At 53.1% G+C, this 27151-nt stretch overlaps 4 protein-coding genes across 4 annotated transcripts; 1 reads left to right on the forward strand and 3 right to left on the reverse strand.

The window, feature by feature from the left end:
• Positions 1–1595: 1595 nt before the first annotated feature.
• BESB_046120 (carrier superfamily protein) lies at positions 1596–5999 on the reverse strand (the record flags this gene model as incomplete). The annotated part of the gene is made up of 7 exons (XM_029363063.1): positions 1596–1925; positions 2247–2326; positions 2726–2785; positions 3366–3568; positions 4033–4114; positions 4803–5687; positions 5924–5999. 7 exons carry the CDS (start codon positions 5997–5999, stop codon positions 1596–1598), a joined length of 1716 nt encoding a protein of 571 aa, XP_029220429.1.
• A 3539-nt stretch (positions 6000–9538) lies between these two features.
• Positions 9539–14243, reverse strand: BESB_046130 (uncharacterized protein; the record flags this gene model as incomplete). The annotated part of the gene is made up of 6 exons (XM_029363064.1): positions 9539–10472; positions 10738–10865; positions 10996–11292; positions 11801–12187; positions 12798–12953; positions 13470–14243. 6 exons carry the CDS (start codon positions 14241–14243, stop codon positions 9539–9541), a joined length of 2676 nt encoding a protein of 891 aa, XP_029220430.1.
• Positions 14244–17873: 3630 nt separating this feature from the next.
• BESB_046140 (iron only hydrogenase large subunit, c-terminal domain-containing protein) lies at positions 17874–20961 on the reverse strand (the record flags this gene model as incomplete). Its single annotated transcript, XM_029363065.1, has 2 exons — positions 17874–20763; positions 20849–20961. 2 exons carry the CDS (start codon positions 20959–20961, stop codon positions 17874–17876), a joined length of 3003 nt encoding a protein of 1000 aa, XP_029220431.1.
• Positions 20962–21677: 716 nt separating this feature from the next.
• Positions 21678–22970, forward strand: BESB_046150 (uncharacterized protein; the record flags this gene model as incomplete). The annotated part of the gene is made up of 6 exons (XM_029363066.1): positions 21678–21956; positions 22009–22101; positions 22155–22263; positions 22321–22637; positions 22697–22717; positions 22779–22970. The coding sequence occupies 6 exons, from the start codon at positions 21678–21680 to the stop codon at positions 22968–22970; spliced, it is 1011 nt and encodes a 336-aa protein (XP_029220432.1).
• Positions 22971–27151: the final 4181 nt, after the last annotated feature.

A 27151-nucleotide genomic window follows, 5' to 3' on the forward strand; every position in this document is an offset into this window, starting at 1 on the left:
TACGGCGAATGGTAATGCATGTCATGCGGATTGCATGCACGGGACACATTACTCATAGCAAAGCTCCGTCTCTAAATAAACATTCACAAACTGGAAAAGCGCAAAACAAAAAGGTCCGCCATACAGTGGTCTGTCGCCGGTGCATATTTGTCTCTCATAGGGAACAGAGACAGCAGCGTCCAAACAATCGCCGACTCAGAGATAAGCAGCTAGCTGTCTTGATGCGGAGACGGAGCTTCGAAGCCAGTTCTACGAGCCAAGATAAGCTCCTTCACTCATGTAGCCCTCTTAAATGGAGCATGTGTCGACTGGCACTGTGCCGTGAGTCGCATCAACAAACTGTCCGTTACTCACATACGGTCCTGCGAGATCATACTGCAAAGCTTGACATGCACACAATACAAACGACAACTAAAAGTGTCAGGATACCGCGCTCCTTGCAGCTACACGCGACTGTTTGTCTATACCACGTCCACCCGTTGCTGAAGATCTGAAATCAAGAGGCGGTTGATTTACTCACGCACTTGTTGGTGGTCACATAGAAGCAAAGCGTATGCAAGTTAACTGTGGGACAGCGGATTGAAATCTGGATGATTTGGCGAAGACGCATGCGCAGGTGAGTAGACGGTGACATAGGTACATGCAAGAAAGAGTTGATCGGTGCTAGCAGCGACATGTCCGTACTCTACTATTCGGCAGGAGGCAGCAAGTGCTATCGTTCTTGGCAGGTCCATCGTCATGCTCTATGAGCGAATGTGACCCGGCTGTCACGATGCAGGAGTGAGTTCCGCAACGCGTGCAGCGGTACGATATGCTGTGCATCGATTCCGTGCAGTAGAATCCCAAATATTCGTCTAAACCAACAGGCAGCGCCTCCGAAGCCCAGCTGCATAGCGTCGTGCCAAAGAAAATATCGCAAAGCGGTTAGTTTCAGGATGTTCCACGTGTGTGTTGCTTCACTGCAGTGTTTTCGGGCAATAAAACGGACCAGACGTAGTCGCCATCAAAGTACCTCTGTCCAAGATGCGACTTCTCTGCTTGCTCGGCGGGCGTAGGGCACACAAGTGATCACACGGACGCCTGCGCCTCATTTGTGGAAGACGCTTTGCAGATCAGATATGAAGGCGGTGGTAGAGCAGCTACTAACGAGGCACTGCGAATTCAAGAGCTGTGCTCGCGGTTGTACATGAGAGCGTTGTCAAACTGGCAAACCGCATCTCTCTCTCCCGACAGGATAGAGGGAGCACATACATCAAAATGAATGGATTTACAGACTCTATCGTAGCACCGCGCACGCCTCTCGTACCCTGACAGCTGCAGATACGTATATATATAATGAGAGTGTTAGTAAGTTCGTGGGCAGGAGGAGGATGTGCAGCGGTTCGCCTGCTGTCTCGATGGCCACGAGGGGCTTTGGTAAGGTGATGGCCTGTCGAGCAATGTGCCCGAAACCCCGGTTCTTGTTGAAAGGGGCTGCCCCCCGAACTCCCAGCGCGCCGATCTCACACCACCGCTCTCCTTCTTTGTGCGGTCATCCTGTCCTCAAATCACGTGACTGACTATCACTCTGCTCCGTGTCGTTTCGCCGAAACACCTCACTCTTGAGTTTCCGCCGCCAGGGTAGCGACAGCCGCCCGCCCTTCCGTCGCGTTGAGTTCGCCTTCGACTCTCAGAGCTTCCCCCGCCACCCCGACCCCGAACCCAGTATCGCCCTTCGTGGACGACGAGTAGCCGGCAGTGTTGGGCAATGCACTCCTCTTTCCAGTCAGCATGCGAAGATAGATGGACTTGAACGCGTCGTAACCCCCGAAGAACAAGGCTCCGCCCAGCGCTACCCAAATCACGCGCAGCTTCAGTCCCAGGAAGAGAGCTCCTGGACCTTCCCGTCGCAGAATCGAAGAAAAACAGTCAAAGTAGCCTCGGTACTGCAGAAGGCACCAGCAGCAAGACTACAGGGAGCTACCGACCATTGAATACGCAATTACCGATGCGCGGTGGGAGCTCGGGACGCGCGTAGGCTCGTACGCAGACCAATACTTGATGTAAAAAATACGCAGCAGGTGATGCTGGAGGAATGTACGTCTGTGGCGATACAGGTATGAACGTATGGAGCAGGCAACGGGGTATATGCCTGCCTGCAGGTAAACGTAGCGTGTGACCAGAAAGGGTGCGCTAGAACGAAAACACATTCAAAATGTTTCTGTGAAACAAGATTCGTGAGACGCTTCCACGCTTCCAGATCTTACCTGATATCGGCCTTCCTCCTGAGTCATCAAGCGTGTCTTCACCACATCCAAAGGGGTCGTAGCCACTGCAGCTCCACCGCCTGCGAGCAGCAAAATACCAGCAAGTCGCGCATTCCGTTGACAGGAGCAACCGTAATGTCCACACACAATGCTCCCCTCTGCTTCCCACGGGAAGCATGCACACGGACACTGAAGAACGCACACTGCGACTGACAAATACCTTCGCCAGCACGACTTTTTGACTATCGGAAGCGCCTCCTTAGTTGTGTGTCATATCGTCCAAGGTAGCTCGGCGAGAAAAAATTATCAAGGGGTAAATTCATGGAGTAAACGTGTGCAGCAGGTGGAAAAAAGTGTGATCGGCAGCTCGATTTCTCTCGATTTCTTTTGTCACAGAAAAAAGCAAGCTACGGCGGAAGCGTTCACGGCCGGCGGGATGTTAGCCGGGCAGGTACCGCCTGCCCCACGACCGTTCTCACCCGCGAGGAGACCAGCCAAGCCGGAGGAGATTGAAGTCAAGGCAGCGCTGTCGGAGACACCTAAATGCGATATAACGTAAACGTCACACGGGATTCGTCACGCGGAAGAGGGATAGAGGTTGACTTTCGCTTTGAAGATTTTCTCCGGCGCACTCAAGTACAAAATCGTCAGACATCAGTCTCCATGTGAAAGAAAAGTGGCACATCTCCATAAAAAGCAGAGTATTTTAGTGTGATTGTGGTGCGTACCGAGGTCGTACGTTTCATCCTTACGTTTAGTGTCGCGGCGAGCGTCCCAGCTACGAGGGTTCGCCCGATTAAATATACGCATGCATGCATCACTGCCGTACTCTCCACTGTACGAGTATGTGTTCATATATATATATATATATATATATATATATATATATATATATATATGTGTTCATATATATATATATATATATGTGAATATGCCACGGACGACTCGAACAATCTCGTGGTGTTGGCAGCGTGCCAGGGCAGGGGTCCACAGCTAGACAAAAAGGGGCATCTGGTGCTGCCCTCTGAGTTCGTCGCTTCCCTTCCGCCACTCCCTCTGGCACGAGTTTGCCACTTGGCGTGAATCAGTGTTCTGCGTTCATCGTTTCGGGATCCGTACCGGGCATAGAGCAGAAGTATTTTTTCAAATACTCCCACAGCGCCATTTCGACACCGACGAACGGGAGATCCCTCACAATCGTCGCGTTAAACCCGACAAAGAAGCCTTGCCAGCCATCTCGCCGCCAAATCGCCTGTATCGCGCCGGTCGTCGTCAAATGCATCCCGAGCTGCATCTGCTGCTTCAGCATCTCAAAAGGCGTTCTACAGTTGACACAAGCACACACAACGCGCGCAGGATGGCATGTATGACTTCGGACTCGGATCTGCGTTGTCCCCATCACGGCAAGACCCGTGCGGGTAGCAAATGTCTTCAATTTTTCTTGTCCGCATCTGGCGGTTCCATGCCGTAGGCACTGCTTCTGTGTACAGCAGCCCGCTTGAGGCATCTTCTGAGATGCTTTCACGATAAAACATCCGTAGACCCGTGCAGTGAAAAAGAGGCACCACGGAACAGGCACGCCCTCAACGCTTTTCGCGCCTTCGGCACAATTGCTTCGTTGGGTACAACCCGTGATAGGGGCTCGTCGCTCCAAGCGGCTATCGGAGTGAGTGGGTTAGTTAGCGGCTACTGGTACGACTTGGTCTTGAAGGCTGAAGGCCTCACCCATCATAGAAAGACGGCATCCGGAAAAACACTCCGGGTGACAAGCATACAAGAGACTTACCTAACGCAGCACGACGCGAATTCTGCCACCGTGCTGCATACCACGTAGGTCAGCGCGGGGCTCAGTCGCTGGCCTGCTTCTTCTGCATGACAATCAGCACAGCGACGCAGCAGGCAGGAGAGAAAGACATAAAGTTACAGAGAGAGCATAAGAGGAGTGAAAGACCCCCCCCCTGCCTAACCGCCAACAGGAACTCAAAACAAGCAAGAGCAATCGTGCGCGGCAGCTGCTGACTAGGCGCATACAGGCGAGAGCTCCACAGGCAGCGCGGCCTCCCTTTCAGCAGTTGAAAAACCATCACGCCATCAGTGCACCCGAGACGCACGGAAGATCAATAGAGATTGGTGTTCCAGGCGATAAGGCAGTGCGGTTTCCACGCACCGCTTCCACCATGCGGCCAGTTAATATTTTTTAATTAAAAAAGATTTACTTGAGGAACTGAATCATCTTAGTACTCAAAGGAAAAGGAAACAACAATTATTCCCTTAGTAGTGGCGGACGCGTATGGATAAAAAACGTTGTACCCAAGCTAGACAGCGCGATCTATCTTTCCAACTCCAACAAGGCACTTCACCTGCCACCCCCCGACCTCCCCCCGGTCCTCCGTCGGGGCCTGAATATACGCCTTGATGGAGACCAGCAGGAGAGTACGGAGACAGTGACCGAGGAAATCGAAACCGGAGATCTTCGCGGTCACATTTCTTTTCCTCCGCGGCAGGCGGAGACAGAGGAAGTCAGGTGTTTGCGGAGGTGCTCGCTCCAGGGCTTACGCTTTGCCAGAAACTGCTTGGATCCTTCGTAAGTGACGAAGAAGAGAGCAGACGATGGAAAAGTTCCAACCGCGAGAGCACCGAATCCGGGGTAGTAGCGGTGAATCATTCTACTGAAAATTCCAAAACCTCCACTGAGGCGCGAGGGGAAAAAGCTCGTGGCCAGTTTCGGTCGGTCGGAGCAGTGCTGTCCGCCCGCCCCCGATGCCCTCAGGACGCTGCTAGCTGCGGCCGTCGGGATTTTGCCGCGTTTCTCCAGAACGCAATTGAGGCCTGTCGCCTCCGATGCCGCCACGAGGCCTGTGTGGAATCCTGAACAGCCGCCGCTCGCAACAGTCCTGGTCGCCTGGAGAGCTGCCACTGAGTTCAGCCCCCTCCCTCCATTCGCGTTTTGACTCTCGTGTGGCGACTGAGAAAGGACAGAACTCGACTGCGCTGAAGCGCCGGCCTTCCCGGCAGTAGAGGAAGAAGAAGGGGAGGAGCTCGAGGATGCACAGAAAGGCTGACTTTGACGTGAAGAGTTAGCTGGAGCATGTGAATGCGCTGCAGCCCCCCCGGAGACGGCGAACAGGGTGGCTGAGGCGGACGACGTGTTAGACGAACGAGACGAAGAAGCGGACGACGGCTGAGACCGTAACTCTGCCGCGGCACTACCCGCTGTCGGGGTCGACGTCGGAGTACAAGTAGTACCAGCAGCGGACGTAGCCGCGCTCAAGCCGGATGCCGCCCCTGTTTGAGACGATCGAGGATGCGAAAACGCAGTTGACGGATTCGCTTGACGACACCGAGACGTTTCCGCCTGTTTCCGAGTTTTGAAGACGTCGAGCGGGAACAGCACGGCGTCAACAAAGAGGCCTGTGCAACCACCGGCAAGCAGGTTCGCCCCTGAAACCAACACGGACACACCGAAAAGCAGAAGGCACGGGACGCTTGAAAACTTTTGCACCTACCGCTTACGGCTGCCTTATCCCTTCCTTCTCTGACTGTTGAGCAGCGCCTCCTCTTCCGTGTCCCTCCCATGCACACTCGCGCGTTTGCTCGTCTCGCGACTCAGACGGTCGCACGCCTTTCGCGCGGGTTTGACGCCTTCAGGATTTACTCGACTGCCAGTCTGCTCTCACATGAAGCGTCGGTAAAATAGCTCACACCTGGATCCAGAGACTTCCCCAACTTACAAAACTCAGAGCCGCTCTCCATAGCGACAGGGGAAAAGGTAGCGCCTGGTGCACGGCAACGAGGACAACGAACGCTGCAATATCCCAGAAGCGGCGGGCGAAGTTCCGACGCGCCGGCTGAAGCTCCGGAGCGCTGGTCCGTGCAAGCAGCCTCCGGAGTAGATCGTAACGAAGCGGGTGTGGCAAAACAAAAAAAGTACTTTGGGCAATCTCTGTGCGACTTATCCCACTGAGACAAGTCGATTTATCAAAATCATCACCCTCAGGCGCGCTGACACGCGGAAGCAACCGAAAATCGCAGAAATTCTGACACCGAGCCCGGCCGTCGCGGTTTCGAGGCGTAGTGACTTGGAGCCGGGGACGATGGCATCCAATCCAGTAGCGACGGGAATGAAAAGACACTAGTGCTCGGTCGGGCAGACCACGGTACAAAAATGACAAGATGGAGAGAAAAGGAAACACCCGGCAAGACCAGGCGGCAGAAGAAGAGCGTCGGCGAAACACACCGAAGGCGAGTTTGGAAAAGGAAGGGGTCCTGGCGTATTGTCTACTGGAAGATAAACTGTAGTCCAACAGTGGGGGGATGATGAGGAATGCAAGGATTGGAGATATTCAGCGAGACAGTGACCAAGCAAGGGCACCAGATTCGACGAACACACATCGTCAACTCAGGAGGGCAGACGATGCAGTTACATAATTAGGGCTGCAACTACTGGCGGGGAAGAGCGGCGCATACCTCCCCAGCAGGGACACGGCTGCCGAGGATCACACAATCCACGAAACTTCAACTGAAGCCTGTCTCCAGTTGCACACCCCGCTTCTTCGGCTAGAGAGGGGGAATCAAATGCTGCGATGCAAGGTTTGTGACAGTTTCGCGGGAAATAGTATGCGCATGCCGAGGTTACAGCAGTCTCTGCGATAAATCATGCGCATTCGTCCATTCAGTTCTTTTCGCGGTTGCATGCGTTATGAATCGATGCTGTCTCGCCGCGCACAAAGACGGGATCCACAGGAAAAGTGTTAGCAGAGACGATGTTTAGCATTAGTGGTACACAAGTGCGAGAAGTGAGCTTCGCAGTGCAAGCAACCCACGTTCCCTTTTTCGTACCTACGTATCGCCAGGCATGCCCGGCCCGTCACACCGGCAGTCGACGGCCGTCTGCCCTCTTACTGTCGAGTTACCCAGAACTATTCGAAATTACTTGTACACGGGCGCCAGCGTTCCTCGTGGACCAAAATATATAGCTCCTTCGACTCTACTCCAATGGTCAATGTTTTCTCTTGGTCGACGGCCGCATCTGGTATGTAGCTGAAATTAGCACGGCGTAAAAACCGGTGGCCACATGCTAATAAAGGACGCTTGCACTGCCGGCTCAAGCAGTGAATGTTCTCTTGACGCTGTCGATCGTTCTTAGCTTTGTGCACCTGCAAGCTTAGCGAGCGGGCACAACTGCTGCCGCGGGAAAAGCCGAGCGTGTTAGTATGTGGTATTGCCCTCATACGGAGCGAGGCCCGCAAGTGTACACTGCAACCTGGGTGGCATCGTGTTTGAGCAGAGAAGTCGCTTTCGCGTTTCAAGGAGAAGTGGTTTAAGCATTAAGCATGCCTATACACCTACGAGAACGTTAATTTCCAGGCCCACAGTTCAGCATTTATTTCCGTCTATATGGAGTCGTCGCAGAGGTTATTGGAGGAAATCAGGCTTGAAGCCACAAGTATGTCGCTTGGTGTTGTGCAGTGCTCAATCGCGGATTGCTTTAGCTATGCTTCAGCAGGTTCTGATTGGGAAAAAGGAATACGTCTGTCGTTGTTGCCAGTCCAGCAGCTCTCTTGCGCCGTTTGTTCTACAGAATGGTGAGTAGGGATTGCAGTAGGCCTTGCTCTATTGGATGCGAGCAGCGATACACCCCTTCCGGCGTGTGTTTGTCCAGTGCAGTTGCAGACGTTTTAACGCATATTTCTGATAGTTCAAGATAGACTCAACTAATGCTCGCTCTTGCTGTGGCATAGCAGCACGTTGTAAGCTACACTCACAGAGGCCTCGATCAACTGCAGCTGAGAAGGCACCGCGCCTTTGTTGTAGTGTAAGGTAACCATGCCGATTATCGATGTTCGAGTGCAATGAGCGTCTACAAGGTGATACCAGGGGAGGCTACATACTTTATCCGAACGTCACTATAACGCAGTGTTGCAGGCCCTCTTGGAAGTACGTGGTTCTGCTCTCCCAAAAAGTGGAGTTTCCAAGATCGACAAAGGCGTCCGATCATCGAAGCGGTGCACCTGTGTGTGGTGCGTGTCCGCGCTGGTGTGAGCGAGCTGTGGGCGTGCTTATGCCGCCCAATATAATCTCGGGAAGCAGCGCTGGGGGTGCCGGAATGTGTGTGGGCCGACACTCGTTCTGTGCACAGCAGAATCTCGAGGCGTAGACCCCTCACCAAGGAAAACATGCTCTACAAGAGCGGATGGCGGCCTAGAGGCGGTCGCTAGGCCTGTGTCAGCTGACATGGCGGAATTGAATCAACTAGCAGAACCGTCTTGCGACGATTCGGGAAGGCATTTGTTCTTGGTACGGCATAACAGATGAAGTCCGGACACAGGTGGAGACGCCTTCCACCTTCGCACTCGCTATTCAGCGATGGTGGCGTGGCGGAAAAGAGTCCGGGCGTTGACCTATCTGAAGTGGGAAGGGGGGAGGAAGTGGGCACACGGGCGGACCGAAAGCGTGCAAACCCGGGGCGAAACAAAATTACATCGAGCCTTCAATACCGGTCACTTTGTGACCGGACAAGCTACCTCTCCCATAGTGAGGTCCTCATGACGGCCCTTGAACACAGGGATGAACCAATGTTCCAAAAAACGACACCAAACGGTTATGGACATCAAAAGTGGGGCCCGCGGTTGACACAGGAAATCAGGTCGCCCGGCTAAAAAAGCAGCACGTCTAAGCGGGTGTGACCTCCCACCGACGGTTACTAAAAAGGCTGACCAGCTCCGTGCGGTGACGGGGGCTGGCTCTAAGACTATTCCTGCATTCTTCCCTGTGGCAAGCGGTGTATGCTTGTTCTGCGCACGCCATGGACATGAAACATGTCTGTAAGCGTACGCACAGATTCGCGACGCATGCAGGGCCGCCTGAGGACTTTGCAAGCCCTCGGCTTGCTCGTGTTTGAAATTCATTCGCAATTGCATTCGCCTGCGTCATGTGTCTGAAAAAGGGTACCACGAAAATGAGCAGATCTCGTCATACTATATGATGCATCCTCAAGTGAATCTCTTGCCCTTGGCAATTCTTTGCGACGTTTTCTTCTCTGGAACTCGCGAGGTCGCGGACTGCTGACTGTAGAAAACATCCTCGACAACGCACACGAGACGTACCCGAAACCACCACCCTCTATCAATGCGTGCAAACTGTATTTCCGGGCTCATCCGGCAAAATAGGTCCTCAGCCAGACCATAACAATCGGAGAAGCGTGTACTTCGTTAATGCCGTACAGGCATCGTCTCGCCTGATCCTGAAGCGTGGGATTCTCCATCCTAGAAAAACATGAGAGCCGTTCACATTTAAATGGCCTCAGTTGCGTGGGGTTCTGGTTCAAGACGATCTGCAGCAAGGTCAGGGGAAGTGCAGGACGGCTCAGGGGAGCCTGCTCCCCCTTCTGTCTCCGCCTCGCTGGGTGCGGTAGCACATGAAGCAGGCCGTGCCTCGACGGCGCAGCTCGCGGTATCAGGTTCTTTCAGCATTCTGTCTTCTCCAGCATTTTGCAGTTGCTCAACAGACACCGCGGGTGCCGCCTCTTTGGGAACCACCGGCTCGATCGAGCATGTATCTGTCTGCGGCAGGCTTTGCTCTCGGTCGGGAGAGACGACTGCTGATGTCCCTTCGGAGCATACCTCGTTAATATCAGAAGCAGAAGGAGACGGGAGCTCTGGTGTGCGCTTCTCCTCGAGTGTTGTATCCATTTCCGGCGTGACCGATCGAGAACTTAAGCGAAATACTGGCAATGGGGTCATATCGTTTGACCCTGTGGGCTGCGCGCCGTCTGAGTCCGGTTCGCGGGTGAGCTCATCACCTGTATGGTCGCGTTCCCCAGGGGATTCATTGTGTTTCTCAGGCACCTGCGATGGAAGCGATGGTGTCGTTTTTGCCGTTATTTCAGGCGCCGAAGAGCGCAGGTCGCTCTCCTCCTGAGTGTGTTGGCAGGGAATCGTCGTTTCTGGTGGAATGGCCATAACGCCTTCTTTGTCCCCGTCGGATTCTTCCTCGTCAGCCTCCTGGATTGGTTCCTGACAGATAGCCGTCAAACCCGTAGGCGAGATAGCGGCAGGCAAGAGGAGGCGTCGCAGACCTTCAGCAAACTGGAGGACGTTCACATGTTTGTCGTTCGATGACCACGCGTTCTCGTTGCCAGGTGATGTTTCCTTTTGCCCTTCTCCGTTCACGCTCGCTCCGTATAGCGCAACAACCTTATCCGCAAACTCCATACCTTCTGCCTCTCTGTATACAACAAAGCCAAGACAGAACGCCGGCAGCACAGAGGGTCTCTCAACAGCGTACGTGGCTCGTCAAGGAGCGTCTTGCGGAGGTGAAAGCATTTCTGCGCGAAATAGTCGGCCGCTGTCAGAGCAACCTTTCCGACTACATCCACCTAAACAGTCTGAACAATGCTTAGGCATGTGCTTCAGATTCAGTCCGCGATTGTTGCGTTTGAAACGTTTCAGGGAGCACGCGGTGCATATAGCATGCGTCGCATGGTACATACCGAAGGCTGATGCAGGCAGAAGGGCAGTACGAGCAGGCCAGGCCCACTGTGTACAAGCCCTGATATACCACGTCCGGCACGCGAATCATTGAGTCTGTCTTGAGCCACGAAAGGCATTTATTCCAGACCTAAGCAGACGACGTTCAGAAACAACAACGAACAGACGCAGTCGGACATCAAAGTTCTGCAAATCGGCTCCGTCGTGTCACGCAGTCTCTGACTGAGTTGCAAAGCTGGAATGGTCGTGCAGTGTCTCACCCGTGGAAGCTTGGACAAAATTTCTGCGTGAACAGGCTGGTTACGCTGGTAGTTGGCAAGCACGGCAAATCCATTTTCAAGCACAAGAGCTTCCTCATGGTGCATCTCCATTTTCTTAAGGGTCCACTCAAAAAGCTTCCGACGCTGAACGAAGTCCTCGCACAGCTCAGCATTATCAAGGGGAAGGAACCGGAGAGCGCCAAATACCCAGCACACGTACGTATCCGAGCAGAAAACATCGAGGTCCGAGGCAACGCTGTCAATAGCTGGTTCGGCCGCGCCAGCTTTTACCCATTTCTGATCAGGAAAGACACACGCAAGCGAAGCAGCCAGAATGATTGTTCCATTGCCCGGCGTGTGGTACGTTACTTGTGAATCCTGCGAACCGAAACTCGAACCCCCGATATATTGTAGATCATACAAACTGAGGGAGCAGGCACCCAGAAGACTGCCCTTGACGTGTGCGACAGATTCTACTCTCCCCATGTAACGCTGCTCCCAATCAGTGTATAGCGCACCCGAGGCCGCTGGTAAGAACACGCACCCAGCTGGCGGCGAAGACACGTCTTGAGCAACACTTGCTACAAGACTACGTTAAAGACACCCGTTGTGTCATTAGGAAGCAAAAAATGCTGAATTTTCTATTTCCTCGAACAGATCCCTCACAGTCTTAGCCTCGTAGCATTGTGTATCCCTCTGTCTGTCTCCCCCCCGGACCCCAACTGCCTCCTCCATCAAGTGTGCCGGACAGCTTAACGAGAATCCCCGTCATCAAGGATGAAGAAACATTCACGCAAAAACTTACTTGTGCGTACTCATCTCCGTCTAAGCTAGTGGCAAATATCAGACGCCATACGAGAGTGACGAGCTCGACTGCAAGGAGTTCAGCCTCGTCACCTTGCTGCGCCACAGATTTAGCCATTTCCACATCCTCCTCCGGTGCCCTGCGCTCGCTCCCGTTTTGCTCAGATCCTTCTAGTGGTGTCTCAGGCCCGCTTGTCTCTGTGAGTCTAGCCGCACTATTATCCTCCATGCTGCCACAATCACCAGGGATGACCTGATCAGCATTACTCTTATCTGAAGAAGTTGTCTCATTTGTAGCTTTGCTTGCAGTGCCTTGGCATTTGCCTCTTGCATGCTCTTGGCATCGGCTGTAGTACTTCTTCAACAGGAGTGAGATATCCTCTAGGCCCTATAGAACAACACATATTCCGGGCAAGGGCGTGAAAACAACTCGTACTTTCTGGCTGTTGTTGTGTGCGTAGCGGCTATGTGTGTTGTTCGTTTCTTTAAAAGGATTTCAAAGGCCTGCTAGCGGTGTAAAATACGGCGTGATGATGCGGGGGGAATTTCTACTTTCCAGAAGCGGCGGTCGTTCAGCCACACTCCTAAGCGGCAAGCCAACCGATAGATTTCAAATGTGGTTCATTCAGTCACTTAGAACACACGGGTCTCCCCAGCAGGCTAAGGAGGCTCTCGCTTCTATGCCTCCTCTCTTCTATTCACTCTGCTGGTCAATTTCAAATTTCGCAAGGCCGTGGAAACTGCAAGTCTCACCAGAAATAGCTCATACAATCGTACGGCCTAGGCACAGCACCTACCGTTGATGGATTCCGATACTTACGTGCCGGACTCACAAATGTTTCCACCACCTACACTCGCACCTATTTCAGTTTTAAATTCTATGGAAAACCTCACACTTGGTCAGCCGCTGCCCTTCACGTCCCGCCTGTGTATTATCGAGTGACTAACATGTGTGAAGTTGGACGACTGCAATATCGTGGGCCTCCTCACGAACTTACATTAGAAGAGGCCAGCTTGTTCGACGTCTCATCATTTAGAGACATGTGAACGAGAATAGCCAGCGCAGAGACGCACATGCCTGCATCATCATGATTCTCCCGGAGACAGCCAAGGCAAAGCTCCAAAACTCTGGCCTCCAATAGCGCGCGACGTGTCTGAAAAAAAAGAAGCACAAGACAACCGTTGTGGCCCCTAGTCATCCCCATGGGGTCGCTGCTGGCTGGCGTGGCAAATACAAATAGCAGTATACACTGAGGTCAAGCGGACGCAGTGTTTTCCGGTGATTGCTGCCCCCCAACACAGAGTGAATTAAACGGGGACATTGAATGGTTTCAAGATGCGCTGTTCCACAGGCTTCCTGCAATATTCTCGCGCCAAGAGCTGGAGGTTGGAGCCAGATGGTAGCAGTAGGCTGCCAATAAAAGAGGAGGCACGCTGTGCCGGCAGCATACATCGCTTTCAGCAGTTGGGAGGTGGTCGCCACTCCCCCCAGCCCTTATTGGCGATGACTCGAACTTGACCTTTTGTCACCGCGTTATTGGGAAATAGCTCACTTCATGAGCACCAGTTTCAGGGTTTTGCCATGTACACTCAAGACAGCAAGAGGCTCGGTGGCCATTTTCAAGCCGCCTTGCTCGTGGCGAAAAAGGTCAGTGGAAGCGTCCTCTTACTGGATGGTTCGACTCCATAGGATTTAGTTTCACCAGGAGCCATTCGAGGCGATGTAGCCACTCGATTTTTTGTGCGGCATTGTCTGCTCCGCTTGCTTTCATGACGCACCATACGGCGCGCATCTCTTCCGTTGACGGCTCATCATCTGACGCCACCCCGTCATTTCCGAATTGTATCGCTTCTTCGTTCTTAGTTGTCAAAGCATTTCTGGATACTCCATTGAAGGCCTTGAAGAATGCTGACGCATCGGCCGCCGAAAGCGAAGTGTTCTTGCAGTTGGCCTGTGCCGCCGTCTCAGAAGACAGTGTATCACAGGCGACCTTCGTGTCGGGGGGACTAGCAGCATCTTGCGAACTTGGGACGCTATCTCCGCTCCCAGAAGAACGAAGGAAACTCCGGAAACTGAGCTTCCTGCTGTTCAGCTTCAGGCTCAGGCTCTGGCGTAGTGAGCGACGGGCACCTGCGGGAGAGTTTTCAACCTCCTGCGCCGCAACTCCCAGAGCTGCTGCCGGCGCTGTTGTGGCATGAGCTCCCTCCTCGGACACAGACTCCGAGTTTCCTTCTTCTCGGGGTTTCCCTATGATCTGTATCGCCGCTCCGTCGCCGTCTTCGAGGGCTGACTGATGAGAGTTTCTTATACAGGAAAAACCACCAGCAGCAACCCTCTGCCGCAGACTTAGTGAAGGGCCAGTAGCGCACGCGGCTTTCCTTGTGACGGGGCTGCTAGGCAAGCATGAGCAGGCCTGTCCAGGAGTCGACTGGGTGCAACCCATGGTGTTTCGTTTGAGCACCGCTTCCCTCGAGAAAGGAAGAAAGTGAATCACGTCGTTCCCAAGATTAGCGGGGCTCCTACGTGACGACTTGAAGTGGAAAAAACTGGAAGACAGCGTAAGCGACCACAGCGCCTCACCGTCATGCCTTGACAATGGCTGACGTCGGTGACCTGTGGTGGGCACCGTTGTTGCCCAGGTTAATTATCCCGTGGATGATTTCCCCCGGACCGCTATAGGCACGAAAAATAAATGGCAAAAACGGCCATGCTGGCACGTCGCCTACGAAAAAAGAAAACGTCTGGTTCCTCCACGTTCGTGGCCGCGCCAGTTAGGATGAGCCGGGAGGCTCGAGGTGCCGCTCGCTCGACGAGGTCGGTAGTGAGCGGCGGGGAGCTATAGCAGAGCACTGCGCGTATGCGTGCTCGCACGCGCCTGAGGGTGTACTGATAATCTGGGTTCTTCACAAACGTCAGGTTAACTAGTTCAGAACTTCGCTGCCATGGTAATTCAGCGTCAGTTGTTATTGCCCGCGTATCTTGTGATGTAGTTAAGTATGTGCCCTGGGCTTCGTCCGCCTCAGACTGTGGCACCGAATGTCTGCCGAGGAACGGTGCACTGCGCCGCTGCATGCTGTTGTGCTTATCCATCACTAGGAAGCGACTTTCCGTAGCTTTTGAGTTTTCAAGCTGCACTTCCGTAATCCACACCTGGACTGCGTTATTCACTTGGGTATTGCCACCGAATCGTGCTCCCAAAGAAGGCGCCTGTATCGAAGCTTTCCTTTCCAGGCCATCAAGCTCAGAAACGCGTCGATGCCGGGCAGTGCCAAGTTTGACGGGTCACTTGGGGGAACTCTAGGGTGAAGTTGTTGTTCAACTGTCACGTATACTTCTATGGACTGAGGTGTGAGGAGCACTGCGGTCCGGGGCCCGATTCTTCTGAGGCGAGACACAGTCCGGTACCACTCATTCTCAAACAGGGGGAAGCGTAATGCCAGGACAACTGCAGGTAGCGGACCTCGTTAGTTGGAACTCATTAGTTCGAACTCTGGAGATGTTACTGTCGCTGTGCTCGAGCGTCGCTTCTTCCGGCTTTAGACATTCGTAAGAGGTATACGATTGTGCCCTGTGAGTATTCAAGACTCCCAAGCGGTGTGTAATGTCCAAGAAACAACGTTGGTGCGCAAACCACCCTCAGATGTTACAGACTGGCAAGGAAGCGCGCACGCCCGTAATCAACTCTTCTCAAGAGGGCTCCAAATGCGATGGAAAGGGAAAACACGCCAGCCTGCCCACCCTGCCCTCCCCCTCAAACCGCCGCTGGCTACCGCGTAGAGAGTTGATTCGTATCTTGCCGGCAGCGGCCCCCCCCCCCCCTACCCCCCCGGGTTGGCACATCGGGTGGGGCAATAATCCTGCGGTCCCCAGCAGAGGTAGGGATGAAGGCAAGGTCAGAAGAATAGGACGTGAGTGTGGTCACCCGGACCGCTTAGCTGAAAAACCCGCATTCTACAGGAGGAGCCGGCGGGACCCGATGCGCCTCGAGGTGCCAGCAACGTCGAGATACGGAGCTCTTTTTCATCGCACCCCCCACCATTGTATTCGCATATATATAGGTCCCTAATAATTGAGCCGGTCCAACTGAGAAGGCACTCCGGAGCGAACCGACTGCATTTCGCCACCACGCTGATGCCTCCTTAGGTGCGTGCCTTGCTATAGGGCTGAAAGCATCGACAGATTTTCCTAGGAAAAGCATACAAGAGGGCACTTAATTTAGCAGGCACCCTCTAAAAGGGGTTCGTCTGCTTCCCCGCCTGAGCACCCAGACTGCAAGGAGCCAGTGCGGTACATGATGTGCCTGCTCCTCAGTTCCCTAATCCTCGCTACACACGCAAACCAGTTCTTTTAATAAGATTCCTGATGCGGGAACGAAATGTCCTATGTAACAGGACAAGGGCAGAATATCTTGCTAAAACGCAAACCTGGGGGTGGCCACTATCATTGTCGCAGCGCTTCAGCTGTCGCTCTCTACCGGTCCTTTTCCAGCGAGGCTTATGCAAATCGTGCTTTCCACATGTTTGCTCTGCACAACAATCTCGACAAAAGGACCAGTGAGCTCCGCGAGTGCATCACGTACGCAAACGCGCGAAGTCTTCACGCATTACTGAAATCAGTACAGAAGTGCTACGTTCAGCTGCCTCCCTATCTCAACAGCTACTATGCATAGAAATGTGTACCATGGGGCGACTGCACGTACTGGCATTTCACCGACGAGCTGACCAGTCGAGTGCTTCAGCTCGTCAAAATGGGCACCGCCATACTTCTGTTTTCCTGAAAGCAGCATCCCCTCTCAATCAGTATTATTCGTGAATATTGCGGTCCACAGGGAATATAGCACTTCTTCCAGCTTGCATTCGAGCGACCCTATCCCTTGAATTCAATAACAAACAAGAATGGAGGCGCTGCGGACGGTTGCGCCGTCCGGCACAGAGTATGATGCGAAAGAAGAACTTTCAAATGATGCACATGTGCTGAATAAACAGGAGGCAGAGTAGTGTAAGAGAAGTGGATCAGTTCGAAGACAAAGATGCAAGAGGTCATTAGTGACGACCAAACAAGGTAACAGCAGGCCACATGAACTGTGCACGCCTTAGGTATGCAAGTTGGTGTCGAGCAATTAAAGACGGGGCCCACGACCGTCTTAACGACACAAGGATGTGTTGTACAATTCCCTGAAGTACCCGTCTCCCGCTGAATACACTCCTTGCCTCTATCGGGCGCTGACATAGAGATGTTTCGCCTGTATGCATGCGCCCTACCATAGTGGGAGAAACCCCCTGCGTCTTCACAGTCCATTTTTCCATGCCCCAGGCGCGCGGCCACAAGCCGTGAAATGATTTACCGCTGACAATAATTGCGCAGAGCACGGGAACTAATTATAAGCCAATGCATGCCCGTATAAGGCAAGGAGAACAGTGGAAAGTTGTAGACAGCATTCATTTCTGAATCCTGTAAAGAAACATCTCGATGTAATATTAGAGCACCAGCCACTGCCCGAAAGTCATCAACTCCATGCGCACCTTACCGCTCCTGCAGCATTTCTACTCAGTTGGACGGCGGTGTTTGTTCTAGTGAGGGGAAAAGTCCGAATAAGGCAGACGGGCCACTGTTGACAGCCACCCCTCCTCATTTTTTTCTGATTGTAAACAAAACTGCCTGTGAGTACGCAGCTGGTACTGGTATGGTAAGGCTATCGACAGCACAACCTAAGCACCGCAGCACGGCATCAACACATGACAGGGCCGCTGCGATTCGGGCATTGAAGCCCCACCCCCGTAAACAGAATCGTGTATCTGGCTGTAGCGGGTCCCTCTGGCGGCCAAAAAAAAGCCTAATTATCCCCCCTTATCCCTGAACAGTCACAGAAGTGGTAGGCCCGTCCTCCCCGTCACCCCTGCCAGGATGTACTTGTCGGACGACAAGGCTGGCTCATGCGGCGTTAGCGAGAAGTCGCTGGATCGCCGCGGTTCACATAAAAACACTACCAATCGCGTAGATGTACTCAGGGGCGGCGCCAGGGCTCGACCGGCCCCCCACGAAATCCAGCGGTCATCCGTGTGGGTTCCCTGTTCTACCACTTCAGTGACGCCCGGGTGGTTCCAGAGCCGCGGGTGAGTACAGGAAGGATGCTCTTGAAATCGGTGTACAGTTTCTCCCACGCCGTTTCTTCTTTCATAACCTCCTGCCACCAGTCATGCGCAGGTTCCTTGACTTTCCGCCCGCGTCCCTGCCGTGAAAGCCTCGCCTGAACTTTCTGCATCCTTGTGGCCTCCCTGTCTGACCTCTTTGAAGGACCAGACGGACGTCCCTGAAGAAATTTGTAAGCCAGCTCCACTTCCGGCCAGCGCAGCGGATCTTGAAAAACAAAGGATGACTGAAGAAGATCGGCCATACCTGTGAGTGGCTCCTGTCGCTCCCATGCCGGCTTGCGCGACAAGGTGTCTGCGTCCCTCCTTGTCTCTTGCTGCCTGGTATTGTCCTCTCTGATCCCACTTTCACGTGGGTTCGCCGCATGCTCGACCCCTGGTTCGCCTGTGTTTAAGAGAGGCGCGCTCCCATCAGTTGCTGCCCGATGTTTTTTCGTTGACACTATCGATTTGCCGTCAGACAAGGTCTTACACGTCGCTCGCTGGATACCCTCGTGCGCCAACGCCTGCCCCGCCCCATTTAAACAGCCGCCGGGGCATGCTGCCAGCTCAATAAAATGTGGAAAAGGTGTTTGCCCGCGTTGGCCCCTTCCGCGAGACACAGGAACCACGTCTTCTGCACTGTCGTCCAACTGCATTTCTGCGTGTGGAGGGTCACTTTCTCCGCGGTTCGCAGGGTCACGTGCAGTAGATCTGAGACGGTCGCGAGTGGTATGCAGCGATGTCTCTTCCCGGACTTCACGTTTGAGCCGCTGGACGACATTTTGAATGTTTCTGAAGCCGTAAGCGATGGCGAAGCGCAATTTTTCTTGACCATCGACCACCAGGGCCACTTCTTTGTAGTCCTCGTTTCGTCCTTCCTTAAACTGGAGAGGGCCCTCAACATTGATACCGAACAACTCCCACGCAGCGCGACGGAACACACGGTCTGTATATCCTCCACTCCCTGACAGATATTCAGAAGGGCGAAGCAGTTGCCCTCGATCATCCTCAATTGGTGGTGACCCAACACTTGCACAACCCCTGGATTGTTTGTCGCCAAGAGCACGCGTACGCGATCTGGTAAAATCAGATCCAGCATGGAGAGGAGAATCTTTGGATGCACCAGTCTCAGCGAGAGACGAGTCACCTACGCCATTTGCAGATTTCACTGCAGGAACCCATGAGAAGAGGTTGTTTTGCCAGAGTAGGCTTGAGAAATCATCTACAGGAGACTCGCCGAGCTCGTCAAAAGTAACGCCTAGCCGCTCCATTAGTGTCAGGACCTCGGTTGTAGCCAGCACAAGGTCCACATCAGGAGTATCGCCACTGTGGGAACTACCATCACGCTCCGGGGACTCACTCCGTTGTGCGAGGGACGACGGCGGCAATTCACGTCCTTCAGACGCCATTTCCACGCCACTTGTTCCTGTGGTATTAGATGTCCGAAATTCCGGTCTGGCAGCTTCAAGCTTTTTGTCAAAACATGGCATAACAGACACGTGATATATATCCTCAGCTGAAGCTTGTTCGCCCCAGATTTGACGTGTTGCGCTCACTGATGGTAAAAAACCTTCTGGGTTTCCACAATAGGAGGCATCTGTCGCCGTGGGTCTGTCGCCCTCTGCGGTTGGAATCTTGTCCACTGGTGAGCGCTTCTCCGATTCGTTCGCCACTGCAGTGAAGGGGCAGTGCTGTGCCAAAACCTGTTTCACTGCCAGCGGCAGAAACCAATTCGACAATGGGATGGAAACCCGCCAACTGAGGAAGAACAGGCGCATGTTATGCGATTCGCGTAGGAGGCCCTTCACCAGAACCCCCTGCAGCTGCTGGCTGCTTCGAACGCGGCTAAAATAAGGTAACAAGGAGGGATCGAGGCTTTTCTCCGCATAACACATAAGCCCTGGACAAAAAGAGGTGAGGACGGGCAGGAAACCGCCACCGGAGACGGAAGCGGGGCTCGCCGCGTCCACCAGACGGCCGGAGGCAAGGGATGAAGACACCATACCATGATGCCCGCGACGGCTGACATCCCCCGAACCACATTCATGAGTTCTGCTCCCTGCTTGTTGAAGCTGTGCCTCTCTGTAACGTCTTACAAACTCTCGCTCGGCCTCGAGTACAGCGAGAGCATCGCTGACTTCGGTGTGTAAGACGTACGTTGCGCCGGCTAGTCGAAAGAGAGTTGAGAGTTTCCGGAGCATCACATTGGGAGCACAACGGAATTCATGCGCGAGAGCCGTCACAGACTGGAACGAAATCGACACCACGGTTACTGGTTTCATCGTTGATTCCCGAACGGATGATAGAAACTGGTCTACTGAATGCTGATCCAACAAGACAGCTTCTGCCGACGTAACACATCCACTGCAAGCCAGGCAATCGTACAGTGAAACCCTGGCTATCGCTTTGGGAGAATCAGACAGTCCTGATATATTCGTTTCCCCTCCATTTCCCTGTTCATGCGACACGTGCCCTGTCGACGGTCCTTCTCCACCTCGCGCATGCAGGCCCCCGGCAACGTTGTTTCTCGTAGCTGTCCCTGCAGTACCTGCGCTCCCTGTTCTCTCAGTGCGGATCAAATCTGCTCGCTGGTAGGAATTAGCGTTTTGCGAGCTCTTCAGCGGCAAAACGACCCTCTCCGCGTCGTTTTGGCCGCCCGAAGGCGTCGCAGTTCTCTTCCCCCCTCTATATGATCCATCGTTTTTGACGCCGCTAACACGAGCGGGCCTGCCAGGCGGCACCCGCTGGTTAGACGAATCAACTATAAGCGGAACAACACAATTCTGTGAAGGCGACAAATAGTCGTCCAGCTCCGCAAGCTTCAGAGCTGCACTGAAAGATATGTTAGAGACGGAGGCCGGTGCCATGGAAGCCGCGCGCCACAATATTTCTGTCGAATGTTTACTCGGTATCGTACACCACAGGTGCGAAAAAATGTCCTGTAAAATCGACGATGCACGGGACAATTCCGACCGCATCGCAAGCGCGTACCGCAGCTGCAAGTATTTTGTCGTTGTCGCAATTGTGCATAGGAAAACAGCACGACAGGCGTGATTTCAAGGAATGCATGACCTCAAAACCGCCGCCAGACGAACAATGCACTGATTCACAGCATTACATTATAGCTGTTATAGTATTACCACTGAAATTTACAAGTGCAACCTGTGACTCATGAGTCCTGATAATCAGCTGTTGCTGTCGCGAATGCATGCAGTTGGTCACACCCAGCCGTTGCCCAAATAGCACACGTTCCGGCAGGCATGGAGGGCAGGTACCTTCAATTCTTCATCACTATTCTCCCCTTATTTTATTCTCTCCTTTTTACGATGCTCGCCTTTGTTATATGATTTGTTTCTCGTGGCGTAGGATGGGGCGTCATTTCAGGCAGGCTACTCTGAACTTACTTTCGACGCAGCGCTTACGCGAGGAAGTGCACACTGGTGGACTTCTCAAAAAAGCCGCAACATCAGTATGTACCTGCTGAGGCAGAGCGGTTCAGTTTTGCAGCGGGGTAACAGAAGCGACAATCCAAGCGTAGCACGCCTTCGACATACCGTCGCCAAATGTTTTGACGCCATTTGCTTCGTTCCCAAGAGGACGCTCTGAGAAATTAATGTGGCCGTCTGTTGCCATACGCTGTAGAGACAGTCGGCATTGCCGAGCGTACAACGGGAGAGCTTTCAGCTTACCCGACCAATTACCTTTGGTGCTGGAGAGACAGCGATGCTTGCAGCGGCAGCGAAAGAATGATTGGTGTCATGAAACTACCGGGAATTCTTGCCGCCCTCTTTTTGCTCTGCGGGGCGCTGGTCCGTGCGCATCGTGTTTCGCCCGCCCAACAAGACGATGTGACTGTTCTCGAGTCGCCACTGTTCAATCCGCTCTCGAGTATAGCTTATCACGTCCTGAAAGTTGCTGAAGGCCTCCCGAGGGCTCAGAGACAAGCGTTCAACGATGAGTCGCTCACCAAGCTATTACAGACTTTTGAAGTCCGAACAAACAGACTGAAACCCCTGGTGGAAAACGTAAGCCCATCAGTATTGCCGTAAAAAAACGAAACGATTGCGGTGCGTGTAGGTTTTTCTGCTAATGTCGAAGAAGGAGCGGACAAAAAGCGACTTGGAGATGTTCCAGAGCGGCATTGAGGCAATAGAGAGCATTTTTTCTCAGGTGAGTTAGCGCATGTTTGCCCTGGTCCGAGCTGACACGCCGCCTTCCAAAAGCTTCACCGCAGCGGAAAAGAGATCGAATCCCTAGAGGACAAAACCTCCTCCCACCGTCTCTGTGAATCGATTCTACTCCATGTACAACAGGGACTGCCAGAGGCTAGGGGTGAGCGATTCGCACTTTTTCCGTAATGGTACCGCAAAACAAGGCGAAGCTTGCCAGCACTGAGGACGGCCAATTTAAATTCGTCAGAAGCGCTCCCATCCGTCGTCCAAGACTTCGTTGCCGCGGAATATCTGCCGAATGCAGAAAGAGTGTACAGCTTGAACCAGAAGCTGCAAAACGCTCACAGTGACGATGGAATTCCGAAGTCTTCCGCGGACGAACTGTTGGGGGACTGGCAAAGAGCCCATGCAGGCATTCAACGTTCTGGAAGGAAGATCCTTGCACTAATCGCTAAGGTCAAAAACTCAATACCTCGAGTGCCCTCCCCCGATGACTTCGAAACTCTGGCGGCCGCCATTCACTTTATGCAAAAGGTCCGCATTATCACTTCATTGCGACTACATAAAAATCCTGTAATTTGGCTCTATATCAGGATGTAGCCGACGACGTCAAGGTCTGTCGTTCTGGTTAGGAGAGCAGGGGTATACAAGGACTAACGCTTTTGATGTTCGCAGACGCACAACTGGGAGACACTGCGGAGACGGCTTGATGCTGCACAAAAAAGGGCTCTTACGCTGCTGCACAACACTCGGCCTCCAACAACAAAACCCCACAAAATCGAAGGCCTCGACTTACCAATGGTGACTGATGTCATTGCTGTAGGACTCTGCAATGATAAAACGCGTGTTTTTAGGGTATTAGCCTAGTCAGCCAAATCGAGAACATCATTCCAAAAATCAGCGAGGTACACAGTGATTTACACGAATCGGAACATCAGATTAGGTGAGGCTAGAGAAACATTTCGTGGCGTGACTTTTGTAGTGCAGGCGTCTTCTAGGTTCCTGTGGAACAGGGCCGATCGCGAAAAGCGGGAGAAGGAGGAACCTGTAAAAAAAAACGCCATTATCATGCGCAACCTAAACAAGTAACTCCCTGCCGCACCCTTATCAAGCCAACTCCTCTCTAGTCCCCCGGATGGCTCCAGGCTCAAAACCGATTTGCTCACCATGAGGAAACACATACGTCATGACATGGCTTCATTCCTTGGATTAAGCCCCAGAAGTCCTTCGAAGTCGAGCACTCTCGATCTTATGGCACCCCTCGAGAGATTCGCGCGACTGGAGAGACAAGTTCGCGAGGAAAAGCAAGGAACAGCGTTCAAACAGGAGCTTCATCGGCTGCGACACCTTCTGAGTGACCTTCACCGGGACGCGTCAAATCTCCGCAGGCTCACTCAGGTATGCCTTTCGCTGCCAATAAGAGATGGGGTAGTCGCACAAGAGATGTCCGCAGGATCCCAGCGTCCCTCCGAGTGCAGAAGACGAACTCTGATCTCTAGTCACGCGGAGAATGGGCTGTCCTGAATCAAGAAGCTGGCGAAGTACGGCGCAAGACACACCTTATTTTTCTGACGGCAGTATATCATCCGAGTTATATATTTGCCTGGCAGGAGAACGCAGAGTTCCGCAGATTCTCGCGGCGGGGGATATAGCTATTTATGGGGAGCATGCTAGGCATTTCTGCGATGTACTGCCGATCATGTGCTGGAGTCATTCAGTGCCATCGAACTGGCCGGAAAAAGATGAGATTACCTGCAAGGAAGCTCTACCATTGTCACCGCGTAAGCAGTATACCGGACATCGACCAGTATCTGCGTTTCATTCTGATTGACACTTCTCCGCCCGATTCATGCCTGGTGTCCCTAACTCTTCTTGGCCCTTATTGCGTAGACGAAAAGTGCCAACTCGTCTTTCTCATTTATGCAAAAACACGTTCCTTGCGCTCACCTTGTGTGTTTCTACTCAGCCAACCGCGCGCCCGTGAGAAGCAGAATACCCGACCTGCCTATGTATAATGGAAAACAGTTTAGACCACGCAACCGTGACTCTTTTTCCATAGTTGCTACCCATTTTGCTAATATACAACTCAAAGATCTCCTGAGTAGGCACCGAGACCCAAAACTGCTATCGCTTCTTACATTGCCTGGTGTGCGGAATGGATACTCCGCTGGCACCTTTCGCTTGTGGCAATACGGGCAGAACGTTTTGCGCCCATATCGCATTCAGCATGCCGGCAATACGAGAGCGACATATCATGGTGTCCCGCTCCCCCTGCGCAAAGCATACCGGCTTCTACAGACGTGCGGAACGAAAAGGCTGTTGGAGAACATTACAACTAAGTGATCACCGCGGGTTGCCAAACAAATCACGGAACGGAAAGATCTCCTGACACAGTGTGTATTCATTGGGTCGCAAGCCGCTTCAAAAACCCCCGAGGTAGAGGCTCCATACCTATTGTAGGCTGTCAACGGAGGGTTGAGATTCACCCCCTCGATTCTATTTCTTCCATGAGCACCACAATTACTTGGCGTTGAGAGAGAGGCACAAGCCCGGGAAGTGTGCACCGTGGGAGTACGTCCTCGCCTCTTCCAGGGGACGTTTGCTCAGGACTCTAGATATGTGCGTGTCAATGCATCTGTTTCGACGACGCTGAAACGAGCATCGTCCCCGCGACATAACGCAGTCTCCCGCGTCTTTGATGCATCCGGATTCAAAGCAGAGAGCACCGCCGGGCGCCCGGTTATTTTTAAGCCGTAGTCGGCATGTTGATTAGGGGTTTCCGCAAGATGAAGTTCCCACCCTGGGATAGGTTGTGGATTTGTAACGCGTATGGGCGCGGTATCCACAACGCCCCCTGGCGGGCTTGACAGTTGAAGAACGACAGGTCCTCAGAGCCGGACGGTTTTAAGAATCCCGCTAACCCCACTTTTCTCCGGTGGTCGGCGGTAGCTGATACCAGCTTGTATCCGCCGAATTGAACGCCAACTCCTCGTTAAGCATGTAGCGTAGGCGCGTACGCTATGGCAAGCCAGCCCCTGCGACATTCCAGGCGTAAGGCAGTTCACAACGTATCACCTGATATGACATGTATCTGTCTTGACACGCGTTTGTGAAATAATACCACCTGTTTTCTGTCAAGGGATGCGACATCTTCCGCGGCCTTGCGCCACCGTCCTGGATGATGCTATAGGGTTCATAGGGTTCACAGCCCGGGTAATTCGCTTCCACCTAGTGCCAGGCGCTGTAGCATAACTCGCTGCTCGGAGCTAAAGATTTGGGCGCCGTTTACATTGCAGCAGGTGGTAAGCCGTCGAACGGCTTGTTTTCCACTCATGACAATGAGCGTCCTTGGGAAATATGGTGTGCTCCCTAGTACCAATATTATCAGAATCTTCGTCTCCTCTCCATTACGGTATCGCGCCTAAATCTCTAAGGCTCGCCGTGGCACGCCGAATGAGGCGAGGACGGCTCGTGAGAGGAAGCCGAGTCTGCTGACTGGCGCGACACCTCGAAAGACGGCTATTTCTCTGGTAGTGTCCTTGCACTCCCAAGCCGCCGAGCCATGGTTGACGATTACGGCACCTTGCGAGTCCAAATCAGTCAGTCCCGCCGTGTTGCGGAAATACAAAGGCGATTTTTTTGCATGCCGGCGCGATCTGACAAAATAGTGCGGCAAAAGAATAACAACCGATGGCCGAGACTGCTCACTGTCACCACATTCCGCAGATGCCACTTATGGTTCCTTTCATGAGACGCCGTTGGACCACTTCATTCACCGCTCCAAACGGCCTCATCACAAAAGAGCCGCACTACCAGCAGGCCAAGGCCGCCTTGAATTTCAGGCGAAAACATGCTCGAGTGATTCACTCGTTATCGAAAAAGTGTTGAAGAAGGTCGTCCGCTAAAGACCCCCTCAGAATTCTTCACTCTACGTGAGTCGGGTGAACGTGAACACGGCGGAGACCGTGAGCCTTCGAAGCAGCACCTTGGTATTCTGTAGTCCCTGAGGCAGGGCTCGTGCACGCCTACTTCGTGTAGCCTTGGCGACAAGAGGGCCACTGGAAAAGAATATCTGTATCGGTAGGGCAGTTTGACTCCATGCATGCTAACGGCTAACGCTGCTGAGATTGCCGCAGACATTAAATAGACGACGGCGTAGAAGCACACCGACCTGCGAAATGGAGACAGGTCCCCGAGTGCGCAAAAGGTGCGGTCTCCCCCGAAAACTGGCAGGGGCCAAACATGTTTCACATGACCGGGCATGCTGTCGGGCCAGGTGGCATCGTGAGTCAAGCTGGTCGACTTGTTCCATATGTGTCCAGAAACAGAAGTGAGGCTCAATCGCGTTTGGCACACGGGTCCGGCGTATGAAGGTTATAACCAAACCATGTTTTTCTTACGACATCATGATAAGCTACTGCCATCTCTGTACGAAAGTGCGCCGGGCTTAGTAGGAGCGGCGACTAATCTGGAAGGCCGCAATGAACCTGAGGCAATGATGATACCACACCATTGCTGCTGTCGCGTCAAAATATTTTTCAACCACTCTCCTCGGTAGCAGCAATCGATGAGCTGCCTTCGGAATCATGTGAATTGTACGTAAATCGGTGATTGCCTTACAATGAAACAACGCGTTCACGTTGTTCACGATACAAGCGTGATATAGCCAATATTGCTCAATGCCTCTCAGCGTCTAGCGTGCATGTGGCGGGATAGAATATCCCTAGGTGCCAAACCTGTTTTGCACTAGTATCTGGTGTAGCGCGGGTGCGCAGCAGATTCTGCGGTTGAGCGACATGAGCATCGCGGCGGATGTATACCTGAATGAGGCACTTCTGCGTAAACACGGACTGGTCGACCCTGGGCTAGTTCCGTGATTGAAGGGGAACTGGGGCTATGTGACTGAAGCGGCAGTGAAGCGGAACTAGCCGATGCTATTATAGCATCGGTAACATGAAGCTGGCACGACGTTTCTATCTCCTTTTTTCAAGTAAGGCACAATAAGTTGCAAAGTGTCAGACAGGTCGGCATCCATCCGGGAACCTCCA

This window comes from Besnoitia besnoiti, chromosome III (genome assembly GCF_002563875.1).
Source record: "Besnoitia besnoiti strain Bb-Ger1 chromosome III, whole genome shotgun sequence".
NCBI classification, from domain to species: Eukaryota; Apicomplexa; class Conoidasida; order Eucoccidiorida; family Sarcocystidae; genus Besnoitia; species Besnoitia besnoiti.